General features: G+C 39.5%; 1 protein-coding gene across 41 annotated transcripts in view; it reads right to left on the bottom strand.

Annotated features, from left to right (window-relative positions):
- Window positions 1-21,164, bottom strand: part of DST (dystonin) — a 486,283-nt gene that overhangs the window by 11,683 nt on the left and 453,436 nt on the right. For all 41 annotated transcript variants that reach the window (XR_007923259.2, XR_011388661.1, XR_011388662.1 and 38 more), the window contains 10 exons: window positions 18,314-18,483; window positions 16,551-16,710; window positions 14,216-14,410; window positions 13,548-13,676; window positions 7,511-7,654; window positions 6,741-6,929; window positions 5,119-5,248; window positions 3,423-3,586; window positions 2,057-2,219; window positions 107-261 (listed from right to left, as the gene is read on the bottom strand). Coding sequence is in view for 38 of the 41 variants with exons in the window: in XM_051855540.2 (XP_051711500.1) it covers window positions 107-261; window positions 2,057-2,219; window positions 3,423-3,586; window positions 5,119-5,248; window positions 6,741-6,929; window positions 7,511-7,654; window positions 13,548-13,676; window positions 14,216-14,410; window positions 16,551-16,710; window positions 18,314-18,483 (1,599 nt within the window). In the remaining 3 variants the exon portion in view is untranslated. The remainder of the gene's footprint in view (window positions 1-106; window positions 262-2,056; window positions 2,220-3,422; window positions 3,587-5,118; window positions 5,249-6,740; window positions 6,930-7,510; window positions 7,655-13,547; window positions 13,677-14,215; window positions 14,411-16,550; window positions 16,711-18,313; window positions 18,484-21,164) is intronic.

Here is a 21,164-nt window from a genome sequence, read left to right as displayed (position 1 = left end):
ACAACAAGTAAACATGGAAACAAACGAAATGGTTGCATGAATTGCACATGACATCCTGGCAGAACACACTATTACTGTTGTAGGCAGTCAAAAGAAAAGTGAATACCTCATCTTCAATTTTGTCAGCATCTGTGATGGGTTTATATGCATCTTTATTTGGGTGGAGGGCTGCTACAAACTCATAGTAGTCGATGTATCCGTCACCATCTCTGTCAAAGATGTCTGCAACCGCACTCATCTCCAGGCGACTTGTTGGGAACTCTTAAGATTTTTGAAACAACAGTAAGCAGTTAAATTGTCAATTTGATACCAAGACATTCTTGACGGCACATTTTGATCTCACTGTGGCTGGCTGAATACTAGAGATATCAAATACATTAAAATTCTTTCCAAAAACACAAATTTAGCACTGGGTGTTTAACCTAGTGGTAAAGATGCCCATGCACCACATCAAGTACCTGGATTCAATTCTGGGCTCTGGCTCCTGACTCCAGCTTCCTGCCAATGCAGACCCTGGGCAGGAACAGGTGATGGTTCCAAGGGTCCCTGCCACCCATATGGGAAATCTAGATTGATTTCCCAGATCCCAGCTTTGACTCTACCCAGTCCTAGCCATTGCAGGCACATGGGGGTGGGGGATAGAGAGTGGTAAATCAACGGATGGGTTCTCTCTCTCTCTCTCTCTCTCTCTCTCTCTCTGTGAGCTCCTCCCATCTCATCTCTCAAATTAAAACCAAACAAACCTAATTTGAATCATAAAAAGGAACTGCTATATATATATGTTTCAATTTATCTTTAATTGCTACTAGGGTAAAGCACATGAAAATGCTGGTTTTGTAGCTTGAAAACCTTTTAAAATCAGCAATTTTATGTGGCTCCACTACTACTCTAGGTGAGGATTAATGAATATAGAATTTACTTTAAGAATGACATCTAGGGGCTGGCATTGTGGTATAATGGGTTAAGCCACTGCCTGTGATGCCAGCATCCAATATGGGCACCAGTTCAAGGCCTGGCTGCTCTACTTACAATCCAGCTCCCTGGTAATGCACCTGGGAAGGCAGTAGAAGATGGCCCAAGTCTTTGGGCCCCTATACTCATATGGGGATGAAGCTCCTGGCTCCTGGCTTCTGGCTTTGGCTTGGACCAGCCCTGGCTGTTACAGCCATTGGAAAGTGAGCCAGAAGATAGAAGATCTCTCTCTCTCCCCCCCCCTCTCTCTCCCATTATGTAACTCTGCCCTTCAAATAAACAAAACAAATCTTCTTTTAAAAAAGAATGATATCTAATATCATTTGTTAGGTCAACACATACAAATGATTGAAACATATAACAAGAAGATAACAATTTAAGAATATATATAGGGTTGTAATATCCTCTTAATGACCATGTTAGATGAGAATATGAATTAGAATGAAAAAAAAAAAGGACTTGCATTTAGTGACTTATTATTACATGCTAGGTAACGTAAAAAACTTAAGAATCAAATATTACTCTCTGAATTATATGAATGGGAACACAGCTCACAGCTTCAGTGGAGTGAAAGAATGTATCTGTCAGATGATTCATAAGTGTATCTGATCCAGAGACATGCATTTTACTGACACTTTTTAAAAGAGTGGTGACTTCCAAGTCAACTTTAATGGTAATGCTATAGTAGTACATAAACTTAATGGTCTTAACAATTTTAAACTATGCCCATGCTCTTTAAAAAATTACACCACTCAGCACAGCAGGTAAAGCCACTGCCTGCAGTGCTGGCATCCCATATGGGCGCCAGTTCTTGTCCCTCCTGCTTCATGTCCAATCCAGCTCTCTGCTATAGCCTGGGAAAGCAGTAGAAGATGGCCCAAGTCCTTGGGCCCCTGCACCTGTGAGGGAGATCTGGAAGAAGCTCCCGGCTCCTGGCTCTGGCTATTGCGGCCATCTGGGATGTGAATCAGCATATGGAAGACCTCTCTCTCTCTGCCTCTGCGTAACTCTGCCTTTCAAATAAATAAATCTTTAAAACAAACAAACAAGCTACACCACTTACAGTACCTTATATGGGACTTACTTGAGGAAAGAATTCCATCAATAAATTCCTGTCGGGTTATTTTCCCATCCTGATCTTTATCAATTCTCCTGAAGAAGTCCATCACTCGAGATTTCTTATGATTCATCCACCGCATGTATTTTTTACGCCAGATATCAAAATCAAAGTTAGCAAATTCCCTCAGCTGAAAGGGGTAAAAGCATTTTGCTGGAGGTTAATGCTGTGCTCACAGTACATCTTATACTATTTGAATAAATTCATCTAGGTAATATATATATTATTCCTATTTCAAAGAAATGTAAGATCTTGCAAAGGGGACTCAAAACCACTTTTTTTTTTCCTGTAAAACTTATTTCACTAACATCATTGACTTTTATTTACAAATAAAATACCTCAAGACAGAAACTGAACATTTTTTTCTGTTGGTTTTAACTTTTTAAATTTATATAAAGGGAACAAATCTCATGTATGTCATTCATACAGGTTTAAGGGCATAATGCTACTTCCCACTCTATCCTCCTAACCTTCCTCCCACACTCCTTCTTCCTTCTTTTCTTATTTTTCTTTTAAATTTTACAATGACATACTTTCAGTTTACTTTATACTCACAAGCTTAAACCTCCACTAATTAAAGAATTCAACAAGTAGTAAGTAGAAAAACCACTGTTCCTTAGGAGTACAGACAAGGGCTACAAAGAATAATCAAATCTTAAAATGTTACTTTCACTCAAACACCATACTTTTTTTTGTACTCTGTATACTAGTTACCACAAATCAGGGAAAACATGATATTTGTCTTTTGGGGACTTATTTCACTAAGCATAATGCTCTCCAGTTGCGTCCATTGTGTTGTGAAAGACAAGATTTCATAAAATTTCTAACACTAAAGCTACAAAGGACCACCACGCGTCTTATGCTCATCCGTGATGGCAGGCCCAGCTCAACAGCACATACAGTAAGCCTACACCCTCTTCCCTTTTTCACTATCTTGTGACTCCCTTAGACTTTTAAAAATTGCCCAGTTTCAGAAGCTAAAACTCAGGTCACAGAACATACACAATTAAAAGTTCTGAATGATAGATGAATATGCTTGCCAAATAATATTATCAGCAAATATGTGAGATTTTTTTTCTTAAGGAGTCACTTTCTGATTGTTCAAACATAGAATTTTTAAAAAAATTTATTGATCCCCTAAATCCAAATCCCAGGTATCAGTTTTTCACAAAATATGTGTATTTGTGGTAAGCATTTTGGAAGTAAAACATACTCAAGCAACAAGAGTCTGCTTATCAATTCTCAGAAAAGTAAAAAATAATCCATATTTCTGCAGTGTGTTTTGATGAATGAGAGAAAATGACAATCACAATGAGCACATGAGTTTCCTGACCTCCTCCAGCCTGTCCAAGGCGTCATTGAGCTTCCTCCTCCTTTCCAACGCCAGGAGCCAGACTTGCTGCCATTTGCTCACCAGTAAGTTTACCCTGGGATTCTTGGTTTCAATTTGTGTCTGAGATCCAGAGGGATACAGGCTTGATGCTGGGAAACGTTTTCCTGTTGAAACACAGCTGTAGTTAGGGTGGCAGAGTTTCCAGGGTTCTGATACATGTTAAGCCTTCACCATTTCTGTTTCTAGCTGAGGCCAAATTGACTTAGTGGATATCACAAGTAATAATATCCTTATTGAGAAGGTACATATACTATGATGATCTGAATCTGGTTTCTTAAAAGGAATGATCACACACTCTTCATATAGAGAAGCATCTCAGCAGAAGTACTTCAGTAATGGAAAGCTCTCAATAAATTTACGCTAACACTTTCCAGCTTCCAATCCATGCTGTTTCAATGACCATGAGGTGGGCTGTGATCATTCTCCCTGTTAAGAGAAGATGAAAGAAATCTCCCAGGGCAGAGAGAGATAGCTCAGAATCAGTCATGGCAAACCGAGCTTTTTAAGTAGAAGGCTGGAAGGGAAGAGACACTGGCCCATCACTGGAGTCAGCAAGATGCTTTCCAAATCCTAATCAAATGTGGAAGGCTTACTGGACCTTATCTTTCACCCCAGCCTCTTTTCCACTGAGATTGTGTGCTGCCTGTGCATAGGCTCATATTCAAGTTCACTGCCATACTAAAGTTCTCCTACCCTTTCTGGCTGTTTCACATGAGTTTCTGTAACTTTACAAAACAACTATCACATATGTCCTAGAGAAACTAGTGGTCTACAGACACAAAATGCTGGTGTGCCAGCTGTGATTCGTGTCAACAGCTGACATTCACTGGGCATTTAACTACATAACTGGAGGTATGCTGAGCACTTCCTAGGCAGTAGCTCCCTTAACTCTCCCCACAATCCAACGAAGTCAAAATGATCCCCTTCTACGGCAGAGGAAACTGAAACCCAGGAGTCTAAGTGACTCATCCGGACTTAACGCTTCCCAGCTGGCGAGTGGCAGGGCCAATCAGAGAGTCTGACTCTGATGTTACCTTGTCTCCCTGGGAAATACAGTAATTATGACAGCTCTGACCTCACTTTTTTTTAAATTAAGGAACCATTCAGGAATACACAAAATGTACAATTTAAAGTGTACTTCTTTTAAGTCTTCTCCAAGCTATTATCATGTACTTATACTCATTTTGTTGGGTTAAGAAACCCCCATAGACAGTAAATACAGCCTGAAGTCACATGAACACAGGTAACAGCTATGAAAAATTGGGTCAGTTTATCCACATTATGACATTTTTGTTATGTTCAGCGTTAATATTATTTATATATTAGGAGGAAAAATAAACTATTTAAAGAAAATGGTGCTCTTGTTACAAATTTTTTTTCCAGTTTCTTCTTGCTAATTAAAAAGACACCCTTCAAAATAACAAAAGTAAATACAGAAACCTGGATATAACTTTTTAATTTTTTCAACAAGTAGCTATAAAACTTGAGCCCACTTAATCTCTCAAGAAATGTTTTTATGATAGAGCTCAAATGCAGAATCACCAATCACTCCCACATTTTAAACAGTAACTCAAAATAAAAGGAGACTGGCCTCCTCATTTAACAATCTTTGTCTGAAAGAAACGGCACTGCTTACTTCCTGCTCGCCCCTTATCCAAGACTGGAATATGGGACTGTAAGGAGGAAGGATCAGCTGCTCTCCTCTTGTAGGTCTTGGTAACTTTATCAACATCGGGCTGTTTTCTGGTCATTTCTTCCATGAAGGTCTGAAATGGGGAAAAAATATGATGTTGGTTAAAAGAGAGTCTGCCCAGAGAAAATCCTCTTTTGAAATGAACTAAAAGCAAAATGATAAAATGATCATGCTATTATTCCTGCAGAAGAATAAAGCATCACATTTTAGATCGGTGGTGGTGGGGTGGGGGTCTGAACCACCATAATTTAGTATTAATTAATTTTGGAAGAATGTTAAATATTATAGCTGCAAAGAGAGTGACTTAAAATTAGAAACTAAAAGGACTTATTTCAGCGTGAAGACCAGCAGTGCACAGCTGTGTAAATGATATAACTCGTCTATGCCCCAACCAAGGACAAACCTCCACACTCTTCCCAAAGAACCTTAGGAAACATCTGTCTCATACAGAACAGCTGGGCACTCTCTCGGACTGTTCAGTGGCACATTTCACCTACATCATTGAAATACTTAAGATAATCTTCATATACAGGGATATCATACACCATGTTACATGAAAATATATCAAAAACTTACAAGTAAGTGACTTTGACTCTACTGTATGGCAAAGTTAGGTTAATGGTTATTATGTTTACATGGAAAGGGTTTGACTGTTTTGTCATCATTTTTCATATCTCCTTAAGCTGACTGTTGTTATTGATCCCTATACACAGAATGTGTAGCAAAGGCTGAGGAATGGCAGACAGTGGTGAAAAATAATGGGGAGAAAGAGAAGCAGGAAAAAATGACAAGAGAAGTAACACATTTCAGGAATGAAGACCACACTGAAGAACTCTTACCATTTTAATACCTCTGATCACAGACAACATGATCTGAGACATGTCGGGTCATTATGGACATAGATAACACAGTGTATCATTAAAATATAATAATGGCAATCTTAATTGTTTAACCAGCTTGGCGGATACTTAATCTCTCAATGTAAATGCATATTAAACAGGCTAATATGCAGACTGATAAACCAGAATGAGCATGATGCTCATCATTTTAGAGTTTAAAAAATGTAGCATGCACAGGACAAGTAATTTTTCTGAGAAAGACAATGCATCTCCTTTTTGATAAGATGGGTTTGGAGTACCAATGGTCAACTTGGGATACAGATTAGAATGCAAACACAGAGAATTAATTAAAATAAGTTACCAGTGGAAGCCATGGGGATGGGGTGAGATAATCAGAAGAAGGAGTGAAACAAAGGATAAAGTACAGGAGTAAGAAGAGCTATACAGAGACAGGGAGAGATAATACAGCAGTCAAGGTGAGATAGAGCCACATGAGTGTAACTTCACAGAGGCAATAAAAATTATTTTGCAAATAACACAGTGGGTGACTCAACAGGGAAGTGTTAAGGAAATGGCAGATTTAGAAACCAAGAAGTATAGAAGCTGAGGAATATGTTTGAGGATATAAAGGTACCCAACACAAAGCAATCATTTGAGAACTATAGCAGTGGAAGAAAAAATACCTGAGACAATGATTAACAGGGACTGGGATTAAATTTACTTTACCTGGTGTTCTGCAATGAGGGCTTTCACCTCTTCAATCTCCTGGGGGATGACTTCTTTATCCTTATCAGTAAGTGTAGTTTCTGCCCATTGCAACCAAGCCAGCAAAGCTTCCAACAGTTCCTGTTTAGCAATGAGCCCAGCCAGAGCACTTGCTAATCTCTGCTGATGTTGCTTTGCCCAGGCAAGCACCTGTTGGACAAACCAAAATTTGTCTAAGTTTCTTCCAACTACACAAATGTTAAATATAAACTGGGATCATTGTGGACTAGACCCATGATGCTTCCAATCTTTCTAGATTCTATTAATGGTACCAAGATTCAGCTTGAGGAAGCTATGAAAGTCCTCTATCATGTTTGTCATCTGAGAAAGTTTAAAGATGCCAATCACTCACACCTCCTTTGGCATTTTAATGAAAGTCCAAATAAGGATTCTCTGAAGACCACGTATGCTTACTCTATGAGTACAAACTAAAAAGATAAGATCTTAAATAGAGAATTAATTCATTTTATGTATAGAAATTCATTCTATAAGTACACATTTCTCTGAAATACTATTATTAAACAGATGCAATATGTTTATGGGAAAGAAGTTTTGCCACGAACCAAATAACAGCCTTCTAACATTTCAGCAACATAACGGCAAAATTCCTTTTACTTTTTAAAGAAAAGTAAATTGCAAAAGACTAGTAAAACAAAGAAGAAGCGTATTTTCAGAAATATGTTCTAAGTAGAGGCCTTATTTTCCCACAGTTGTGAAGCAGACACACTGACCTCCTCAAACCTGGCCCGGATGATGGTTATCCAGTGCTTGATGGTGGTGATGGAGTCAGGGTGGCAGATGGCCAAAACAGCATCGCCCATGTTGGTGGCTTTATTTAGTTCAGCTCTTTTCTCTTCCAGTTTCTTCATGAATTCCTACAGCAGAAGCAAAGACTTCAATCAGGTGTTGGCACTGACTGAAAACGTAACGCTGGCAACGTTCATCTGAACTGTCAGTTAAATGAGCAACAAAGCACTTTCTGATACATATTTCAAAATACAAAAATAGGATAAAATTTCATGCTTTAAGAAATAAATTATAGGGCCAGCATTGTGGTGCAGTGGGTAAAGCCACTGCCTGAGTCGCTGGCATCCCATGAGGGCAGCTGGCTCATGTCTTTGCTGCTGCACTTCTGATCCAGCTCCTTGCTAATGTGCCTGGAAGCAGTAGAAGGTGGCCCAAGTGCTTGGGCCCCTGCCTCCCATGTAGGAAACTAGATAAAACTCCGGGCTCCTGGCCTCAGCCTGGCTCAACGCTGGCCATTGCAGTTATTTGGGGAGTGAACCAGCAGATGGAAGTTCTCCCTCTGTCTCTGTTTCCCCCTTCTGTCTGTCCATCTCTCTCTTTCAAATAAATAAATCCTTTTTTAAAAAAAAGGCAAGTTACAGAAAAATAACTTTCATTTTGAATATATGGTATTATTAATGGAGAGTAGGAATGAGACAGACAGTATTGTCAGAGATAGAAGCAATATTGATTAGAAGTTTGAACAAATAAGTCAATGAGGTTAGTAATTAAAATAGTTTTAACTGTACCGGGAAAGATAGGAAATATGTACAAAGTATCAATGAAGACAGAAGGCTGGGCAAGGAACTATGCATGTTTGGGGATGGGGAAGAGAAATACCAAAGTATCCCCTTAGATGAAAGCATAAAAACAAAGTGTTCTAGAAGAGCAAACTTGGGTTAATGACACCTGTGGGTCCCCAGAGGACATGTAGTAGGGATCATGCAAAGTCAAGTGTGTTCCACTACAGGGATGGGAGATGCATCATTGCACAGCACAACTGTTGTGTGAACATCACAGAGCCTACTGATGCAAACACGACGGCTACAACATGACTAAGCATATCATCTTTTTTATTTATTTATTTATTTATTTATTTATTTATTTATTTATTTATTTATTTTTGACAGGCAGAGTGGACAGTGAGAGAGAAAGACAGAGAGAAAGGTCTTCCTTTGCTGTTGGTTCACCCTCCAATGGCCGCCGCGGCCGGCGCGCTGCGCTGATCCGATGGCAGGAGCCAGGTACTTATCCTGGTCTCCCATGGGTGCAGGGCCCAAGGACTTGGGCCATCCTCCACTGCACTCCCTGGCCACAGCAGAGAGCTGGCCTGGAAGAGGGGCAACTGGGACAGAATCCGGCGCCCCGACTGGGACTAGAACCCGGTGTGCCGGCACCGCAAGATGGAGGATTAGCCTAGTGAGCCGCGGCGCCGGCTAGCATATCATCTTATGTCTACCACTGTGTATGCGGTCCACCACTGATCATCATGATACACAGTGCACAGCTATGTACTGGTAATCACTCTTACACCAAGAAGAGCCAAGGGTGATGGTGGACTGGACCATCAACTCCTCACCTCATTCTGTGCTCTTCTAGTCTAGTGTGCGTGTTACCTCAGTGGTTTGTACCTACATGGGAAAGCCTGCTATTTTTAGAAACTGGATTACAATAAGAACTAATCCTGGTGCTAAGAAATTCAATTAAATATCCTGTTTCTCTACAACTGGTGAATGAACATATAAAGGGAAGCAGAGGAAATGAATGAGAAATGTTATGGTAAAACACTGTTACTAGGAAGCCGTTTATAAAATTATGGGTAATCCTGTGCTTTTAAGAACAGTTCATTGTACAAATTACTCTTCTGCTGAAGATACTTGCCTCCCGGGGTTCCCAGGCGCTGTGGTGAGAGTGCTGATACCACAAGTAGGCTACTTTCTAGAGGGCTTTAGATGTGTACTGTGGGCTTTTGTCAATGGAACACAGAGCTGGCTGATGGTCAGCCCATGGCAACAAAATAAAAATTAGATTTTCAAAATACTGAACTAGATACAAAATGATTAATTTGACATGATTTTCCTATTATAATTCAGGCTTCAAATTTAAATGGTATATGAAGCATTCTATTCCTCTAATGCTATCCATGCTTGCCTACTTTCATTAATGACAAGATAATTATTCACTGCTACACATTAGGCCACGCATGTCTGAGAGATGCCATGCATTTGAATAAGTCTCTATGGTGATGTCATCTATACAATACATTAGAGTTAATATGTCTACCTTCACCTTGAAAGACAAGGTTATTCAGTGGTATTAAAAATATCCTTTAAAGTTAATAGGAAGTGCTGACATCAATACTATATTGAACATTAGAACTGTAAATTTCCAATTTTTAAGTCAAAGGTTTAAAAACATCAGTTAAGAGTTATCTGGACCACTCTCATAAAAGTCTTTCCAAGATCCATGTCTTGCCATAGGAAAGATGTTGAATTGAAAATTCTGGATAAATCTTTACTTGGATAGTTATTCAAGAGTACATATACTTAAAGAATTCTTTTTTTAATGTAGGATACTTTTTATTTATTTATTTATTTATTTTTATTTTTTGACAGGCAGAGTGGACAGTGAGAGAGAGAGACAGAGAGAAAGGTCTTCCTTTGCCATTGGTTCACCCTCCAATGGCCGCCGCGGCCAGCGCGCTGCGGCCGGTGCACCGCACTGATCCGATGGCAGGAGCCAGGAGCCAGGTGCTTTTCCTGGTCTCCCATGGGGTGCAGGGCCCAAGCACCTGGGTCATCCTCCACTGCACTCCCTGGCCACAGCAGAGAGCTGGCCTGGAAGAGGGGCAACCGGGACAGAATCCGGCGCCCCGACCGGGACTAGAATCCGGTGTGCCGGCGCCGCTAGGTGGAGGATTAGCCTAGTGAGCCGCGGCGCCGGCCGATACTTTTTTTAAAAAGATTTTTTTATTTACTTGAAAGTCAGAGTTACACGAGAGAGAAGGAGAGGCAGAGAGAGAGAGAAAGAAGTCTTCCCCCATCTACTGGTTCTCTCCCCAGATGGCTGCAACAGCCGGAGATGCGCCAATCCGAAGCCAGGAGCCAGGAGCTTCCTCCAGGTCTCCCACATGGGTGCAGGGGCCCAAGGACTCAGGCCATCTTCTACTGCTTTCCCAGGCCATAGCAGAGAGCTGGATCGGAAGTAGAGCAGCCGGGACTAGAACCAGCGCCGATATGGGATGCCGGCACTGCAAGCGGTGGCTTTACCCGTTACTCCACAGCACCGGCACCCAGAATTCATTTTTAAAATCTATACTTTATACTTCAGTTTACTTCTAAAAGAATTTAAACAGATTCTTGATAAAAAAACAGACTATTGATTAAAAACAGTGGGTTAAGTTGTCACTTGGGGTGCCCCATCCCATACAGGACTACCAGCTCTAGTCCTGGCTACTCTGCTTCTGACCCAAGCCCCTGTTAATCACCAGAGAGGCAGCAGATAATGGCTCAAGTACTTGGGTTCCTGCCACCGACATGGGACACACAGGTGGAGTTTCAGCTCCTGCTTTCAGCCTGGTCTGTTGTGGCCATTTAGGGAGTGAAAAAAATGGATGGAATCTCCCTCTCTCTCCTCCTCTGTAACTTTGCCTTTCAAATAAATAAGTAAATAAATTATTTCTTTTTAAAAGAAGTTCCAGAAACTTAAAAATAAAATTTTTAGGTTGAGTGATTAAATTATTTGCTTGTGTTTATTACAAAGGTCAAAGTTAGGGGCTGGCACGGTGGCATAGGAGGTGAAGCCAGCACCCGTTTGAATCCCGGCTGGTTTGAGTTCGAGTCCCATATGGGCACTGGTTCAAGTCCTGGCTGCTCTACTTTTGATCCAGCTCTCTGCTGTGGCTTGGGAGGAAAATGGAGGATGACACAGGTCCTTGGGCCCCTGCACTCTTGCGGGAGACTCAGAGGAAGCTCCAGGCTCCTGGCTTCAGATCAGCCCAGCTCCAGTCATTGCAGCCATCTGGGGAGTGAATCAGCAGATGGAAGACCTATCTCTGCCTCTGCCTCTCTGCAACTCTGCCTTTCAAATAAATAAATAAATCTTAAACAAAAAAAATAGTTAGGGGCCAGCACTGTGGTATAGTGGGTAAAGCTGGTGCCTGGGATACCAGCATCCCACATGGGTACTGGTTTGAGTCCCATCTTCCCTACTTCTAATCCAGCTCCCTACTACTGCTCCTAGGAAAGCAGCAAAGGATGATAGACTAGGTACTTGGGCCCCTGCACCCACATGGGAGATCCAGAAGAAGCTCCTGGCTCCTGGCTTCATCCTGGCCCACCTCTGGCCACTGTGACCATTTGGGAAGTGAACTGGCAGATGGAACATTCTCTTCCTCTGTCTCTCTGTAACTCTGACTTTCAAATAAATAAATCTTTTAAAAATGCAAATGTCAAAGTTAATAATTTACAGTAATAGCAGAATAACTATATAAAGGTCAAACATATTGTTAAGGATATGTTTTAAAATCCACATAAAATGCAAAAACTCCCTGAAAACTACTAATGGCTTCATAGAGATAGAAATCAGAATGACTAATTGTAGAATACCCATCTTTTCTAAGAAAAAAAAAAAAACATAAAAAGACAGCTACACTTGCCAATGTGCAGGTACAGAGGGACACATGTAGGTTAGAAAGTAAAACACAGAGCCATTCTCAGAACAGATGTTTAACCACTTCTGGGGGTGGGGAGAATATGCATGCAGGGTATATTTGCAACCCTGAGTCTATTTTGTTTACTTTCTTGATTTTTATTTTTTTTTTATTTTTTTTTTTTTGTATAAACTTCTAGTTAGCATTTTTTTTTAAACTTTTATTTAATGCATATAAATTTCCAAAGTACGACTTATGGATTACAATGGCTTTCCCCCCATACCGTCCCTCCCACCCACAACCCTCCCCTTTCCTACTCCCTCTCCCCTTCCATTCACATCAAGATTCATTTTCGATTATCTTAATATACAGAAGATCAGCTTAGTATACATTAAGTAAGGATTTCAACAGTTTGCTCCCACACAGAAACATAAAGTGAAAAATAATAGATGATTTTTTTAAATGATGATGAAATCAGAGAAGACCTATTGTCATGTTTAATCCCAGTGAGAGTCAAGTTGGGAATTGATAATTTCTTTCTTTCTTTTTTTTTTTTTTTTTACAGAGGATCAGTTTAGTATGCATTAAGTAAGGATTTCAACAGTTTGCACCCCCATAGAAACACAAAGTGAAATATATTGTTTGAGTACTCGTTATAGCATTAAATCTCAATGTACAGCACATTAAGGATAGAGATCCTACATGAGGAGTAAGTGCACAGTGACTCCTGTTGTTGACTTTACCAATTGACACTCCTGTCTATGGCATCAGTAATCTCCCTATGCACCAGTCATGAGTTTCCAAGGCTATGGAAGCCCTCTGAGTTCTCCGATTCTTATCTTGTTTAGACAAGGTCATAGTCAAAGTGGAGATTCTCTCCTCCCTTCAGAGAAAGGTACCTCCTTCTTTGAAGACCTGTTCTTTCCACTGGGATCTCACTCGCAGAGATCTTTTGCCAGAGTGTCTTGGCTTTCCATGCCTGAAATACTCTCATGAGCTTTTCAGCCAATGCCTTTAGGGCTGATTCTGAGGCCAGAGTGCTATTTAGGACATCTGCCATTCTATGAGTCTGCTGAGTATCTCACTTCCCATGTTGGATCACTCTCCCCTTTATTTACTCCATCAGTTAGCGTTAGCAGGTACTAGACTTGTCTATGTGCTCCCTTTGACTCCCAGTCCCTTCACCATGACCAACTGTGAACTGAAACTGATCACCTGGAACAGTGAGATGGCATTGGTACATGCCACCTCGATGGGATTGAATTGGAATCCCCTGGTATGCTTCCAACTCCACCACTTGGGGCAAGTCAGCCTGAGCATATACTACTCACTTTATGCTGATCAATGAGAGTCCTGAGGGCATCCTCATCGTCTGGGAGAACACCATGGAAGCGCAGGGTTTGCTCCGCCTCAGCCAGCCACTCCAAGAGGGCATGCACCACCGAGTGGAACTCCTCTGCCTATCAGTTCACACACACACATGCACATGTGTGCACACACGCACAACAAAGAAGATTCCAGATATGTCCATCAGTAAGATTGACAGAACCGCACATTAGATTCCTCCCCTCAATGAAAAAATCAGTCTTAAATTACAATTATATGCATTAACCCCCATAAATAAGATAAAAATACAGGGTGCTGCGTTTTACAGATGTGAGGACACTGTGGATGTATCAAAAGGCTCCTAAGAAGAGTAACTCTCCACTGCCTCAAGTCGACTGTGGAGGAATGGCACACCACGATACTTTCAAGCTGCAAAAAAATGACTCAAGCAGTGCTTCTATGTGAGGATAAGAAACCTCTCCTTCTGCGAGTTAAGTTCAACTCTTGGGGAGGCGGCGGGGAAGGACGGAGGCAATGATGTTATGTGCATTTCCTTCTCCAAGACTGTCCTGGTTGAAAAATGAGGAACTTCATGGTGTTTTACTGGACCAGTTCTTGGGGAACTTTCAATACCTTTCCCATTACACCCAGCTATCACTGCCGTGATGGTTACCTGACGCAGGGCTGCTTCCAGTCGCGTCTGCTTTGATATGGAAAGCGCACACACCGTCTCCCAGCGCGTGCTCAGCTCCTGCATCTGCACCTTGACCCAGGAGGAGTCGTCCCGACTGCCTTCTATGAGCTCTCGGGCAGAGCGCTTCAGGGCCTGCACACTGCTGGTCCTCTTCCCCAGCTCTTTCTGGAAGACCTGGGAAGACCATATTTTCAAGAATTAAATTTTAATTACAAAAACAGCAAAATTTTCTGTTTTGAAATACATATGTGTATAAAACATCATGTCCAGCTATCTAAGACCCACAGTTTAATGACCATATTTTTGGCACCATTTTCAAATTATAAAAATGATATCTGCTCATTTCTAAGGCCTTTTATGCCAGCAGTTACACTGGCTGTTTTTTGGCTACAGATTTAATTCACAGACAAGGCCAGGGTTCTGCAGTTCTGACCCAAGATTCTGGATATGCAACTGGATTTTTCAAGTAGCCAACCTCTATCTAGAACAAAATTAAGTTATTTTTCAAAAAAAAAGTCATGAGAGATGAATATTAGCATTTGGCTATGTCTATGTGTTTCTATTCTGATACTCAGATCATTCACAAAACAAGTCCATCAAAGGCAATTTGGATATGGTGTTAAGAGTTCTTTGCGACCGGCACCGCAGCTCACTAGGCTAATCCTCTGCCTTGCAGGGCTGGCACACCGGGTTCTAGTCCCGGTCGGGGTGCTGGATTCTGTCCCGGTTGCCCCTCTTCCAGGCCAGCTCTCTGCTGTGGCCAGGGAGTGCAGTGGAGGATGGCCCAAGTGCTTGGGCCCTGCACCCCATGGGAGACCAGGATAAGTACCTGGCTCCTGCCATCAGATCAGCGCGGTGCGCCGGCCGTGGCAGCCATTGGAGGGTGAACCAACGGCAAAGGAAGACCTTTCTGTCTCTCTCTCTCACTGTCCACTCTGTCTGTCAAAATAAAAAAAAAAAAGCGTTCTTTGCCTGATTTCACCCTGATGATGTTAAAGGTGATGTGTCTGCAAAAAGATACATACACATGTGCACAGAAAGTACAGAATCTAAAGATTCTATTTGTGATGGACTAGTCCAACAGTTCTGCATTGCACACTCTTAAATTTCTTGAGCTTTCCAATTGTAGCACTGATTCTAAAGGATGAAGTCACTCTTGATGATCAAAAAATCTGGTAATTGCCTACAGTAGTAAATATTTAGACAGTGAGCTTACAAAAATGGTATTTATGTAAAGAGCAACATTATGCTAACGATTGATCATTGAATGAAAGTCTGGAAGCGGAAACGCTGTAGTAATCATGGGTAAAACAGGTATTTGTGTCAACACAAGCAAGGCAATTTTTAAAACACTTAATTTTTATACAGTGATCTTGACTTATTCTTTTACTTTCTGTTACTACTCAAGTATAACAAACTTATGTGTAAAATCATAGAATAAAGACAAAAAAGGGAAATAAATTTGCTGAAGAATGGGTAAGATCAGAATAGTATAATTAGGAGGTATTGAGAACATGATAAAATGAAATACATTTTTTGTAGCCAAAAACCATCCATTATAAAGGAAACAACATGAATTTGAGTGATATCAGATACTTGCATATAAAGTTAACTCTGATAAATCATTCCACAATGGTACTTGTGTTTCATATTGTTTCCAAGTCCTTTTATTATATTACTTGATGATAATTAAGGGCTTTACACTTATTATCAGCTGGATATTTCGATTATTATCTTCGATTTACATGACAGTTTTAATATATGACATAGGAGAGTGTAATGTAAACAATTTTCTTGGTGTAAATAATAAGCAAAACCCTCATAGCCTATTTGATGGACAAATTGCTGTAGCTCAAAAGGAAAGGTTAAAACATTTTTTTTAAAAAAAGCAGCTGAGTATGACCTCCATGGGTCATGTCACAAATCTACACATTTATGCCATGACCTAGTTCCAGGTCACTGAAGAAATGATTTTAAATTTTATTATGTAATTGTTTAAATGAATAACCAAAGACAGTAAGATGTTCTTGAAATATGTTTTAATGAACTACAGAATGAGATGCCTTCTAAGTTCTAAAAGGTTTTAGATCTGGTCATTAAAGGCTAAAGTGTTTCTCTGATTCTAATCTTTTCCTGTCACTTCTAAATCTGGCTTATAGATTCTGCTTAAACACACACATGTGTTAACAATAAAATCATTATGTGGCATGATATTTAGTCTCCTTGTTTTAAAATGTTAATATAAGTGGTTACATTTACATCTATGCTCAGAATAATCAAATAAGATAAATTAAAATGTCCTTGATAATACTACCTTGTGATTATCGATCAGATTCATCACTAAATCAATGTCTCCATGGACAGGCTGGTCTTCTGCTAGTTGGGGTTCAACTCTATATAACCAATCAATGAGAGCCTGCAGGGCATCTGTGAATTGTCCAGAAAATAACAGAGCTTCCTCCAATTTGTTTTGTCTGGAGAAAAAAAGTGGAATAATTATTCTTAATAATGAAAAAGCTGCCCTCATACATATGAACATGTTAAATTCATCAAGAAGGTTGAGAGGTTCTCAAGAGGAAGAAAAATCAATACATTGGTATTCATTATTGTTTCTTTGCTTTCCTGAGAAAACAACAAAACTTTTCTCAAATTTTCTTTTTATTCCTTAAATACATGGCATCTGTTTCAGGAAATTTCCTTTATTGCATCATTGAAAATCACTAATTCTTTCAATTTCTTCATGGAAATAAGCTCTTTTTAAATTTCGAGCATTTGTTGAATTCTTTATTTATTGGAGCATTAAGCCTTTGAATATAACATAAATTAAAAATGTTATCTCAAAAATTAAAGGAAGGAAAGGAAAAGAAAGGAAGAGAATGGGAGAAGAAGGGAGGGGAGGGGAGGAGAGGGAAGGAGATGAAAAAAAAAGGGAACAGAAGTGGGTAGAAATATCATTAGATTCTTAGAATTGTATCTACGAACCACTTTGTGTCTGTTCTCTTTGTAGTGATACCACACTAACATGATAATTCTGTTGTAGTAATTATCATGTATTTGCTGTGACCCTGACAATGTCACATATTAATAAATTCCTTGAAAAAAATTTTTTAAAAAATTATTTTAGGGGCTGGGTGCTGTGGTATAGTGGGTAAAGCTGCCCCCTGTGATGCCAGCATCTTATATGGATGCTGGTTCTAGACACAACTGCTCCACTTCTGATCCAGCTAATATGCCTGGGACAGCAGCCTAAGATAGCCCAAGCTGTTTGTCATCACTGTTAATTTCTGTCATTTAAAAAGAGTCATAAATGATGTGATTTATATGACATTATAAAAAATCTATAATCTTGAGACAACAGAAGTCAAGATTTTCAAAAATATAACACCATAGAGACTCCGTATGAGGTCCCTAGAACTGAATATGGTATTCCACTTAATCTTCACACTGACAAACATCATTGAGACTAAGGATCAATGACGAATTTGAAAAATATTTACAAGATATTTGAACTGTTCTACTTCTTTTGTGCCTTCTTAAATAATTAAAATTATTGAAATGAATCTTGTGTCTTCAACAAGAGGGAGGTTGGAAAGTGGTGGATGAGGGTTGGAAGAGAACACTACAGGCAGGTTAATATTATCTTGCACACCATCTGAAAGAGCATGCATTTTATTTCATGCCCTAGAGTAAGTCCCCAACGTATATGAAGCAGGAGAATGACAAAAACCCCACTTACATTTTTAAAAACATTATCCTAGTAGTTATACAGAAATTCGATCAGAGGGTGGATAAAAATGGATCTGGGCAGATAGAGATATTTGGTATAGTCAGGTGTGAGATGACAAAATCTTGGAAAATGATAGCTGCTTTTTCTGTGGTACTGATGGCTAAAAAGAAGTCACAACAAATAGCAAGGCTTTCTTGGAACAGAGGCTGTGTGAGTGGGTAATCCAGATTGGGCAGGTTCCCCAGGTGAAGCGGGTATTTAAGGTTCCTGAAATGTCCCTGCAAGGCATCATTACCTTATACTTAAGAGCAGTGCATGGAGTAACCCAACTGTCTGAAAGCACCCTGTACCTTTCCACAGACTTCCCACATATGGTATCCCACTTGTCCCTGAGTTCACTCAGCATGTCGTCTAGTTTCAGGTTGTCATCAGCTAGGGAGGTTTTCTCCTTCAGAGAACGCCCAGTCCTGTTGGTGGTGTCATACACAGAATGCTTGGCTCCGAGTGACTTCTGAAATTCCTGTGTATTTAACAAAAATCAATCAGTCAATGTCGTGACTGGGCATCTCTATTTGGGACTACTAAGCAAAAAGGTCGGAGGCATCACAAGAGGCATTCATGATAAACGGAGTCCAGACACTGAAAGAAGACAACAAGTAATCAAGTCAGTGTGGTGCCGATTTCTACACAACTACTTCAGGCTGGAAAAGCATCTTCAATCTTTGAAATTGGAGAATTTGTTTTTTCTCAAAAGTCAGGTGTCTCTCAAGAGTACCTGTGCTTGTCCAAGAAATAATCTCAAAGCAAGGCCTTAAACCATGAATCTTGCGAAGATGTGAACAACAAACTGTGTCACAGCTGTGATAAAAAGAAATTGCTCATAAACCACTGAAAAACCCAGGGTTTTGAAGTGGAAAATGTCGTCAATACTTTTTGAGTGACTGAGTCCAATGTAGACAGATTGACTTAATAGCTCAGAAGGTCACTATATTTTTGAGTCTGTTGCCCCTCAATCATACTTACTGTCATACATTTTGAATAATTATAACATAGATTCACACAACTTTACCTCTGAGCCAGAATGAAGGGCAAGTAAGAGTCCCATTGTAGACCTTCTGTTTGGATCTATTGCTCATGCTGATCGCAGTGCTTAGAAAGCACACATCCCTCCTCCCCTTCCTGTGCAAAGCCCTACTAAAACCTAAAATACCTACAGACTACTTGTCTAATATCAACTAGCTGGACTGCTAATAGCAGCTGAATATACTCTGCTGCTATCATACTGCTAGCTAGCCTTTTGTGTTGTCTAGGTATATGAGGGTATTTCAAAAAGCTCATGGAAAAGTGGAATTAAAAGACATTTATTTTGGTACAAAACCTTTGAAATTCAAGCTTCTCTTTCTTCAAAATAGCCTTTTTCAATGAACTTTTTCAAGACTCCTTTTATGTATGGGTTCTAACAAAAATTGTACCAAAATAAGCTTATCCTTTAATTTCATTTTCCATTAATTTACTGACGTCCCTTCATTTGTGTATCTGTGTGTGTGTACAGGGGGACATGAGTTCCATTCTTTGTATACAACTTAATTGTAAGATTATGGAGAAAAAGAACACTGTCTTCGTAGGACTGTCTTTATCATCTTACACCTAGTAGGGTTTTAGAAGTAGTTAATACAAAGAATAGAAAAAATGACACGACTGTTATTGACTATACAATTTCAGGGATGAGTAATAAAGAAATTTCTTTTAACGTAATGGGCAGCTTACAAGCTCAAAAGATATCAAGAAAAACTAATACAGTAATTTACATGTTAGTACTCCAGATAGCAAAATACAATGCAAATGCACAATTTTCCAAAATGTTACAAATACCTAATGAGTAATTTTTATTCCCTTTTTTGGCTACCTGCTTTAAATGTTTTAATATGATCAAATCATTTTATCTTGTAATATGAAGCTACAATCTGAAAAATTTTAGGTAATGATACAATTACAATATACTATTTTTTAAATATTAGCTTCCCATGTTATTCTAAAAAAAATTCTAGTGTTTAGAGTATTGACACAGATGCTCTTCACACAGCATATTAATAATAAACATTATAGCTGAATAGAAGATATATTAAAGCTTTCTAAAGGCAAAAGTACCCAACTGACAGACAGAAAAAATTTCTTTTAAAATTGATATAGTGGACTACCCTGCATACGTATCACAGAGATTCTCGCAATAGGTCACACTAGGAAAAACAGAAATTCTATAAGGTTTTTTTGCATATTTTTATTTCTAGGATTTTATATTCATGATATTTTCTTAAGAATACTCGATGCACCATCCATGTGCAAGCTCAAATAAGGCGTTCCACTGTTAGAAGGACACTGATTTTTTTTTCCATCTCAGAGAGGAAGGATGGAAGGTGCTGTTCACTGTCAGTATGCTTCCAATATTGGATGTGGCAGCTCACTGGTGGAGGCAAAAGAATAAGCCATTTATAACTCCTGAGCTAGCTGAATAATAGTTGCTCCATTACGCTCCCTCCCATCATCCTACAGTCACAACCTTCCGGGATTAACACAATGAAGGAAGCAACCAATCTGTGTGAAGATGATGACTAGAATTTTCTGGTGGTGGTACATCTTAACCTTGTTCCCAAATTCTCAAGCCCTTTAAAATTGTCATGTTTAAAGAAATAATTTATATATAGATGACTGAAATAATAAAACTATTTGCAGGAGCCAATCTCCTTTTAATAAACCACATCCTCACCCTCATGGCTGGTGGTCATTTTACAAACAGAATTAGAAAAACCCAAACACGATAGAGGGTCAGAGGGAATGCTCTTTGACTGCTACATGGAAGGAATATGAAAGGTAGAGAATAGTAAAACAAAACAAAACAAAACAAAACCACAATGTTTCTACTTGCTTCCAGTCTACACAAAGAAGCCACTGACTATGTGTATTTAAGCGTAGGGGTACAACTTTATATATACACACACATACTCAAATAGATTTAGATATTGACAACCAACATTTCTTCTCCATTGTTTACAAGAACCTATAATGCAAAAATTTATATGACTTTTTGCTACAAAACTGATTTCAAGGTGGCATTTGATCTACGAACAAAGTGACAAAACGACTGTCACAAAAAATTGAAATGTCAGTGCTCAAATCACTACAAATGCAATAAATACTAGGCCG

The sequence above is a fragment of the Oryctolagus cuniculus genome, chromosome 5, assembly GCF_964237555.1.
Source record: "Oryctolagus cuniculus chromosome 5, mOryCun1.1, whole genome shotgun sequence".
Taxonomy (NCBI): Eukaryota; Metazoa; Chordata; class Mammalia; order Lagomorpha; family Leporidae; genus Oryctolagus; species Oryctolagus cuniculus.
This window is presented reverse-complemented; position numbering and strand designations above follow the sequence as displayed.